The sequence below is a fragment of the Petaurus breviceps genome, unplaced genomic scaffold (assembly GCF_028583685.1).
Source record: "Petaurus breviceps papuanus isolate PSGF00001 unplaced genomic scaffold, PetGlider_PUasm1.0 216, whole genome shotgun sequence".
Classification (NCBI taxonomy): Eukaryota; Metazoa; Chordata; class Mammalia; order Diprotodontia; family Petauridae; genus Petaurus; species Petaurus breviceps.
The window spans coordinates 215,222-225,838 of record NW_027185867.1 but is presented as its reverse complement, the minus strand read 5'-3'; the positions used below and the strand labels follow the sequence as shown (position 1 = coordinate 225,838).

General features: G+C 35.4%; 1 protein-coding gene across 7 annotated transcripts in view; it reads left to right on the top strand.

Moving 5' to 3' along the window:
- PPHLN1 (periphilin 1) overlaps positions 1 to 10,617 on the top strand; it is a 189,065-nt gene that overhangs the window by 45,694 nt on the left and 132,754 nt on the right. For all 7 annotated transcript variants that reach the window (XM_069094200.1, XM_069094198.1, XM_069094196.1 and 4 more), the window contains one exon: positions 6,176 to 6,237. In XM_069094200.1, coding sequence (XP_068950301.1) covers positions 6,176 to 6,237 — 62 coding nt within the window. The remainder of the gene's footprint in view (positions 1 to 6,175; positions 6,238 to 10,617) is intronic.

The window sequence follows — 10,617 nt, the reverse complement described above, 5'->3', positions numbered from 1 at the left end:
ATCTATCTATCTATCTATCTATCTATCTATCTATCTATCTATCTATCTATCTATCTTTATTTTTATCTTCTCTGTTTCCACAGTAGTTTTCTATGGTCAAGTTGTTTTTTTCTCTCTCTCCATCCCCAACCCCGTCTTTCCAGCCTATTTTGTAGCTTTTAAATTTGACCTCTGTTTCTGGGGTAATATTGCCTCTGTTCTGAGCTTCTTAGACTGATTGCCCAGGCAGCTGCCTACTTAACTGCTGTACCAGGGTCTCAGGGCCTGCTCACTTGCTTGTTTCTCTTGGGCTTCTGGGGTTGATGATCTCCTGCCTACTATCGACTATGCTGGTAAATCTGGTATTAGTCTCTCCTGCTGTGCTGCAGCCTCCAAGCCTGGCCACTTACCTGATGCACCGGAGCTGGAGGCCTCTCACCTGCCTTGCTGTGCTGCTGCCCTGCCCTGTCAGGGCCACAGTGAGCCTCTTTTACTGATCTGTGCTGGGGTAGGGTTTTCCTGCTGGTTTGCCAGGATACTGCCTGTGGTGGGCTATACTCTCCCTTTACCTGAGTGAGAAATATATTTCCTTCACAACTAAATTGTCGGGCTGGAAAATTCTTTCACTTTGTCTTGTGAAATTTCTTTTGAGGTGTTATTTAAAATTTTTTGGAGGGGGATTTGGGAGAGCTTAGACTAGGTCCTGCCTTTTCTCTGCCTCTTCCTCCTCCTCATCATTAAAATCACAATAGCATTACATCATATCCGTATATCATAATTTCTTCCATTCCTTTGTTTCCAGTTCTTTGCCACCATGAAAAACATTTTTGTTTGGATTCTTTTCCACTTTTTTTGCACTCTTTGAAATAGAGACCTTGTAGTTGGTGGTATTACTGGGTGAAAGAGTGCATAGTTCATTAGCTTTTTGGGCTTAACTCCAAATTGCTTTACAGAATAATATATCTGTTTTTTCACAGCTTCTCTAGCATTTGTTGTTTTCCTTTGCTATCAACTTTACCTTGTTTTACTTTGCACTTCTCTTATTATCACAGTGATTTAGAATCCTTTTTCTTTTAGATTTCTTCTGAAAACTGCTTATTCATACTTTATGACCATTTGTTGAATGGATGCTCCCAGATTTTAGGCATTTTTATTTTTATTTTTTTGGGTTTAGAAGTTCATTTTCTTTTTGAAGGATAAAGAATGGGGACTAGACCAGCCTGTGATTTCAGTGATATGGTGAACTCCTGTCAGACGAATCTAGTAAACTATTCAGAATGTTGCCTTGGCCACATTAAGGTTAAGTGACTTAGCTAGGGTCACATAGCCATTATGTCTCAGAAGTAGGACTTGATTTCAAGAAAAACTCCTTCCATAATGCCATGCTAATCAAGAAATAAATTAACAGAAAGGTATCCTTCAGGGGAGCTGGGAAATGAGAATGGACATTGTAATTTCCTTTAATTCATTGTGCCTTTGGATTAAATTTAGGAAATCCAAAGTTTCCATTTTCCTGTTGTTTTATTGGATGCAAGATTAACAGATTCTTTTTCTCAACAGTAATAATATGGTTTTCATAATTTTTTTTAAAAATCTTAGGTAATTTAAATCGTTAAGTGTTTAGGATTTAGAGTTTGTTCTTTCATTGACTTTTTTTTTTTTTTTTTTGGAAAAAAAGGTGGTCTTTATTCAACATCTTTGAGATTAGTTGTTTGGTATTTTTATGCCCATCACTTGATCTGGCACGTATGAAGTAACATGGATGTACAAGATAAAGCATTCAGTGGCAGGTCTCCTCAAAGATGAGCAAAGTCAACTTAGTTATTATAGTTTTCATATTTCTTGAACAAACCCTACTAAAATAGCTAAAATACAATGGATACTTGTAGTGCATTATTAAAGATCACATCATTACAAAAGTCTGCATTTTCAGTAATATATAACTGCAACAATTCATAAATGCTACAACTACTAAATATGGTTTCTTGCTCTACATGCAGCACAGCTGGCATAACCTAAAGTAACAAAAAGAGGGTTAGGGAAATGCACAAGAAAGGGGATACAGTGGGAGTGGGAAGGAAAAGGCAGAGAAGGAAATGAAGTGCATGCAGTAGGATTTAGCTCTCAGATGCTAAACCATTCAGAATAAGGCCTGCCCTGTCAAAGGAAGAGCTAAAAAGACAGAGTTGTATAAAAAAATTAAGGATGAGCTTTCAGACTGTGGCTAACACAACATTTCATGAGTAGATGGCATTGTCTGCTTTACTTTTTGTCCAGTTTCACTGGGAACAAGAAGAAAAATGTAAAATCTACATCTTGATAAGACTGCCAATATCTTCTCTGCCATTGAAAAAAATGAAAAATTCCATTTTAATTTTTTAAGGAAGAAGTAATTGTCATATTCTTATGGATTTTAAAGAGCTCATTTAAAAACTTGTCCCCTTTTCCAAATGTCTTCCAAATAGTAATTTTTAAAAAGTTTTATAAAAACCTTTGTAAAATTATTTCTTCTCTTTTCTCTAAGGCAGGCAAGTGTACAGAGAGGAGATTTATAAGTAAATTACATTTTGTGGTTGCTCCTCCTACGACTGTATATTGTGAACATGGTGCTGTAATGTCAGTGCTTCACAGGCTTTAGGAATATTCACTCTCCCTACAACATTGATTAAGAAAGCCACACTGAAGACACAAGAAAACATGTCAGCCCAGTCTAAAGAGCAACATTCAAGAAAACAAAGTACCAACACCTTCTTAGGACATGGAAAAAAGATAACTCCATCAGAGCTGCCTTGCCAAGGAGCATGTTTAAAGTCCAAAATAGCGCCATTCATCAGTGTCTTAAATCCTGAGGCAGCATCTCAATCACTTACCACAAGGAAACAATGAGTTTCAAACTACTTCTATACATCAAACGAGTAGTGGATAAAATATAGAGATATACAGACAGTTGATGAAAATAAACTACTGGGCTTGTCACATCTAAATGAAAAATAAATGGGGTCTCTCAGCCTCTGCAAGGAGCAGTTGGGAGCTATGTGAGTGGAAAGCAAAAATTTTCCAGTTGCATATGAGCAATAAGAGGGTGAATAATGGAGGACAATGTTGTAGGAGAACTGGGCCTGAAGCTTCCCTTGTAATGTTTGTAAATGCGGATTCACAGTGTGAAATTTGTGAAATTCTGAGTTTTCACTGAAGTCAGAATGATTAAAAACTGATTTTATGATACATATTTGTCTACTATAATTCTCTAAAGGAAAGCTCAGAGTCCCATAGTTTCTTCTTATATTTCATGATTTACAGAGAAACAATTTCCACATATGACACTATGACTTCATCATTACCCATAGATTATATGTAATACAAATGGAAGAGTTATGATTAAAAAGTGTAGAGGTAATTGATTCTTGTGGAGCAGTATCCATAGCCACTGAGCAGAATTGTTTTTTTCGATTAACTTCTCTGGGAACAGGGGCATTGTCCTTGGGAAATCTTCCATCTTCTTGATGGCTGGAAATGAGTACTGACCAACCCAAACTGTTAGTTCTGAGTAACAGATCATTTTGAGAATCTTAACAGTCTTGCGATTGGACTCCTTTTCTCTTTAGTCCCAGAAAGCCAGTAGAATAAAGCCCCTGTTTCCTGTCTACTTTCTGTCCTCTCTACACCTGAAACTCTTTCATTGACTTTTTAAAAAACTATTTACTGTTGTCGAAGACTTTGTACTTTCTAGATTTGTTTCCTGATATTTTGAAATCCTATTTATTGAAACTCATTGGTGAGTTTAAAAAATTACAGTTGCAAAGTTGCTGATACTGCAACCAGATTTAGATTAGCTTTTCTTTTTTTGAGGGGTGGGGGATATCCATTGGATTAAGTGACTTGCCCAGGGTCACACAGCTAGTAAGTGTCAAGTGTGTGAGACTGGATTTGAACTCAGAACTTCTGTCTACCAGGCTGGTCCTCTGTTCGCTATGCCACCTACCTGCCTATAGAGCTATTCTTATACTGGAGTTCACAGACTCCCAAAAGGTCTGTGGATAGATTTTAGGAGATTCTTACACTTTTTTTCAATATAATTGATTTCCTTTGTAATATTATACATAAAAACATATACTGCCAAAGGAGTCTTTAACATAAAAAAGAGAAAAGAAAAATAGGAAATTTTTTTTTATCAGTTTAGATCTTTTTAAAAGCCAGTGGATGAATTGCAATGATGTTGCTTAAGAAATATATTGGGATTGGTTGAGGAAACATGGTCACATCCTGTGATTTATTAATTGCAGTTCAGTTCAGGATCAAGGGATTTGAGGTCAGAATCAAGCCAAATTCTTGAGAAAGAATTTATTTAGGAGTGATGTGAGTGTCTTGGATTCATTATCTTTCCTATCTAATCCCTTGGCCAGAAAACCTTGTTTTGAGTGTTTAGAGGAATTTGAATTAAGGGCGTGTTCACCAGTGTTGCCCCAGTTAGTTAGCAACAGTATATTCAAGACACAGGAGCTCCACAAAAAAAAAACAGAAAAATTTCATCATATCTACAGGGGACTTACTGAGTTCTAGACAAAATGAAGAAAGGAATTCTTTGCATCTAGAAGGTACTCTATTCCTGCATATCTTGTCGAAGTTTGAGTTCACTTTCCCTTAGTGTGCCATTCTAGAAGGAAAGTGTATCACCAAATTTTGAAGGGAGAAGTCTGGTTTAGTATCAGTACTTCTTACTATACCAATTTAGTAGATACTCCTTTCTAAAAGCTAATTGTTTGCCTGATTAATTGATGTTAACTGATAATCATGTGGAGAGGGCTGGTGAACTATATATATCTATATGTCTATATCTATATCTATCTATATATAATACCTTAGAAGCACATCTCTCAACCCTTTGTTGGCACCCCTAAAAGGCAATTTGCAAGTGTATCTCTGTTTTAGGAATAAGATCCTCAGTGTTTACCAAATGGCTGTATAATGAGTACAAAATCATCAAACATGATTGCTAAATGCTGGGTTCTAGCATTACCAAAAAGAAACCCCTCCAGAAACTCTCTCAAAAAACCTAACACTCTATTAAGGGATAATTAAGCATGTAAACATAAGTATGATAGGAGATATAGTGCTAAACACAAACTACTGTGAGAGGAAGGGAAGAAATAAAGATCACTTTTCTCTCAGGGCGTTATTACAGAAAACTTCTGGTAGGAGATAACACCCATAGGAGGTTTTTTAGGATGAGAAGAATTTTTACGTTTTTATAAATTGCTAAAAATGTAACTAATGTCACTTCAATGTAACCAAGTTAGTTTTATTGTAATCCTTATTTTAAGCAGGAACACTTTTTCCCAGACTGCTTTCAGGAGAATGTAAAAAGCCATTTTGTCCTATTGAATATCCATTTTTTAGAATTATAGATCTAGAATCTGGGGTGTAGGGTGAATATTTTCTTTAGTGCTGGTTACTTTAATTATGGCAAATTGGAATTTGTAAAAGCTGCAAACAAGATTGAGTTTGATGTCAGTGCACTTGCTTAAGTGAGAAATAATACTTGAGAAAATAGGCAATGACTGTAACAAATTAATATTTTTTTGTACTAACAGTTTGTCTTGGGCAGAGAATAGTTGTAATGATGATGATGATAATTGGCATCTATTATAGTACATCCTATGTGCCAGACACTGTGCAAAATGATTTATAAATATTATCTCATTTGATCATTACGAACAACACTGGGAGGTAGGTGCTATTATTATTCTGTGAATATACAGTTGAAGGAAACTAAGTCAAACAGTGATTAAAAAGAATAAGCTAACTTGGATTCTTAAATTAGTTGGGTAGTTCATAATCTTCTCTTTTCAGCCAGCCTTCTCTTTTAGTTGTTAAAATATTTTATCTATAAATCTAAGGCAAATAAATATTCAAAAAGTAGATTTTTGTTTTCTTAAGATAATTTTGGTTTTAGCCACTGAGATTCATAGATTTATAACTGTAATGGATCCTTAGAGGTCTCCCCCCATCAAGTCTAGTCATCAGGCCCTTTGGCTCCAAATCTGGCACAGATTTTCAAATATGCTTGGTTTATCTAAAATACTTCCAGTCATAGTTTTATTTTCATAGTCATATTCTACCAGTGCTTAATCAAAATAATTTAAATGTAATATATTAAAGTATACAAATGTGTAATAAATATCTTTTCATGTTACAGGATGAACCCAGCTATCGATGGACAAGGGATGAGCATCCCATAAGTAGACAACCTGACTATAGGTAAAAATAAAATAAGAATAACTTACGTTAATGTAACTTCTTCCTCACCTGTTAGGTGTGTTCTATCAGGTTTTATTTTTGATGATTAACATCTGAATATTAATTTCAGATAGATATCTAAAATGTCTTTTATTGAGGTGGCAATTTATTTTCATTCAACAAGGATTTATTATATTTCTTTTATGGCTATATATATATATTTTTAAAGTAATCGGGATTAAGTAGCTTGCTCAGTTACACGGCCAGTTTTTTTTGTGTGGGGGCCGAGTATCTGAGGCCGGAACCGATCCCAGGTCTCCCGATGCTGGAGCCGGTACTCTTACTCACTGTACCACCTGGCCGCCCCTAAGCAATTGGGGTTAAGTAACTTGCTCAAGGTTATGTGGCCAGTTATTTTGTGTGGGTGTTAAGTGTCTGAGGCCAGAACCGATCCTAGGTCTACCTAGCTGCCCCTTACGGCCACATTTTTATATAGTGACAGTAAGTAGCACTATGCAGTACATTCGTAAATGTTTTCCATCACATAAGGTATTTGAATAACTACATCTGCATTTTTTGTATGATCTCTGTAACAAGTTTCAAAGAATTAGGTGATGGTCTTTTCTCTAATTGTTCATGAACAGGAACTTCTAATCATCCTCTCTTCATTTATGGTATTAAAGAAAAAAAAATCCAAAGAATTGTTTAGGCCATAGTCAAAATTTTTCATATTTTTAATACTCTGATATGTATGTGACCTTAGAGCAAGTAAAAATACATACCTCAGTAGACCTCAGTGTTACCAGTGTGATAAGACTAAGGGTTTAAACCCTTAGTTATCTAGAAAAATGCACTTATTCAGAGTGAATCATTATTAGTCAGATCACTTGAAATTTTTACTGTGACAGAGAGAGTTGTTTATGATAGACAGTGCTTGTCATATAGTGTTTGAAGTTGATTGATTGTTCATTGATTGGTCATTTGTCGATTGATCATTTGATACAGGAGGGATAGTGAATAGATTTCTCATTCTGTAGCCAGAAAGGCCAGGACTCAAGTCCTACCTCTTACCTATCTAAAGCCCATAAAAATTCAAACAGTGGATTTTTGTTTTCCTTTGTGGATAATTTTAGTTTTAGTCACTGATGTTCTTAGATTTAGAGCTAAAAGGGACATTGCTAATGATACTTGCAACTGCTGTGGAGGTGTAAGACCAGTAACACCAGCACCCAGAAGGGCTTGCTACCACAGGTTCTTTGATCTGCTTTTCTAAAGGAAAGAAAGCTTCAAAGGGATCAGTAATCTTACTTTAATTAAACATGCAGACAGGTAAGTAGACACAAGTGAGTATCCAAGGAAGAATCCAGTAAAACAGGGCTCCAGCTGTCTAAACAGAGTAATAGATACCTAATCACCAGAGCAGGGAACACGTGAGTTCACAAAGCCTGGGAGCTCCTTAACAATGTAAATGTAAATCTCCCTGAATATATGTGTGGGCTCTGTGCAACTCAGTATGTGTCACAGCTGTGAGCTGGACTGGAGCTCAAAGCACTAAGACATCCATGATTGAAATACCTGTGTACCTTTAGACCTGGGAATACGGCCCCTGTTCCAAGGAATAAAGGGAACACATGTTGGTCACATTGACCTATTAATGGACAGGGAAGATCTTATATTCCATTAGCCTTACAAGTACATGGAAGGGATTAAAGTGAAGTATAACTTCAGAATGGGTAGATAGAGGGCATCGAATGCCAAGGGAGTTTAAATTTTACTTGGCAGGTAGTAGAGAGTACAAACTACATATTGGAATCTCTTTATTTTTTTACTTTTTTTTTTTTTTTAGTAATTTGTTTGTTTACTTTTAGTTTACAAGATTCAGTTCCACAATTCTTTGAGTTATAGTTATAGTTAGGTTATAAAGACGGATTGTATCAGATGAAATGAGAAATGGTAAAGAAGAAATAAAATGAAACAAGAAAAGGAAAATGATCAGGTAGTTTGCTTCAATCTGGATACAAACTCAGTTCATTCTAGTTCTTTCTCTGGATGTAGACATCTCTCCATCATGAATCTTTTGGAATTGACTTATGTCACTGCATTGCTGAGAAGAGTCCAGTCTATCAAAGTTGGTCATCACACATACGTTGTGTCTGTAATTGTATACAAATTTCTCCTGGTTTTACTCTTCTCACTCAGCATCAGTTTGTATAAGTCTCTCCAGGTAAATATGAAGTCCATCTGCTCCTCGTTTCTTAAAGCACAATAGTATTCCATAGCATGCATATACCACAACTTGTTAAACCATTCCTCAATTGATGGGCACCCCCTTAATTTCCAATTCTTTGCCACAAAAAGAGATGCTATAAATATTTTTGTACATATGGGTCTGTCTTCCACTTCTATGATCTCTTTGGGATATAACCCTAGAAGTGGTATTGCTGGATCAAAGGTTATGAAATTATTTATAGCCCTTTGGGCATAATTCCAGATTGTTCTTCAGAAAGGTTGGATCAGTTCACAACTCCACCAGCAATGCATTAGTGTTCCAATTTGCCCACTTCCTCTCCAGCATTTGTCATATTCCTGTTTTGTCATCTTAGCCAATCTGACTGGTGAGATGTGGTATCTCAGAGTTGTTTTGATTTGCATTTCTCTAATCAATAGTGATTTAGAGCATTTCTTCATGTGCGTATAGATATCTTTAATTTCTTTCTCTGAAAACTGCCTTTTCATATCCTTTGACCATTTATCAATTAGGCAATGACTTGTATATTTTTTTTTTTAAGCAATCGGGGTTAAGTAACTTGCTCAAGGTTACATGGCCAGTTATTTTTGGATGTGATGCTAAGTATCTGAGCCCGGATTTGATTCCCAGGTCATCCCGACAGTGGAGCCGGTGCTCTTACTCGCTGTGCTACCTGGCCGCCCCAATGACTTGTATTCTTATAGATTTGACTCAATTCTTTGTATATTTTAGAAATGAGTCCTTTGTCAGAGACATAGGTTGTAAAGATTGTTTCCCAATTTCCCATCTCCCTCTTAATCTTGGTTACATTGGCTTTGTTGGTACAGAAGCTTTTCAATTTTATGTAGTCAGTATTATCCATTTTACATTTTATAATGTTCTCTAATTCTTGTTTAGTGATAAAGTCTTTCCCTCTCCACAAGTCTGATAGGTAAAGTATTCCTTGTTTTATGAGACTGCTTACAGTATCAACCTTTATACCTAGATCATGCACCCATTTAGACTTGATTTTGGTATATGGTGTTAGATAATGGTCTATGCCCATTTTCTGCCATACTGTATTCCAGTTTTCCCAGCAGTTTTTGTCAAATCTTATCCCTAAGTTCTTATCCCTAAAACCGGGGCCTTTGGGTTTATCAAACAATAGATTACTATAGTCATTGACTGCTGAATCTCGTGTGCCTAATCTATTCCATTGATCCACTCCTCTATTCCTCAGCCAGTACCAAGTAGTTTTGATGACTGCTGCTTTATAATACAGATTGAAATCTGGTATAGCTAGTCCATCTTCCCTAGCCTTTCTTTTCATTAATTCCCTTGATATTCTGGACCGTTTATTTTTCCAAATGAATTTTATTATTTTTTTCTAGCTGTATAAAGTAGTTTTTTGGTAAATTGATTGGTATGGCACTAAATATATAATTTAATTTAGGTAAAATTGTCATTTTTATTATATTAGCTCGACCCAGCCACAAGCAATTGATCTGACTTTATTTGTGTGAAAAGTGTTTTGTAGTCGTTATCATATAGGTCCTGGGTTTGTTTTGGCAGGTAGATTCCCAAATATTTTATAATGTCTACAGTAACTTTCAATGGGATTTCTCTTTCTACCTCGTTGTTGAATTTCATTGGAAATATATAGGAATGCCGAGGATTTATGTGGTTTTATTTAATATTCTGCAACTTTGCCAATTTTATTTATTATCTCAAGTAGTTTTTTCCTTGATTCTCTAGGATTCTCTAAGTATATCATCACATCATATCATCATATCTCTTTATTTTGCATGAGCGTGATAAATGGGCAGAATAAAGATGAATTAAATATAAATGCTTTCTCATTTTTCTTGAAATTCTAAATGGTCACATACACTTACAAAAAATTTAAACATTAAACCTGATCTTTACAGTAGTATTCTTCCTTAAGATTTGTTACCAAGTGGTCAGATATATTTCAGAAGCTAACTTCTTTGTTTTTCAGTGTTATTCATTTTTATATCTTCAAATTTTGGTAGGTTTTTAAAAGTTAATATTTCACCCTTAGTATTGTAATACATTTTATAGATTATATTGTACCTGTCCTCAGAACCTCATTATTTTATAGCTTTTAGCCATTCATCCCTTTTTAGTTCTCAAGTAAAGAAGGCAGTTTTTGT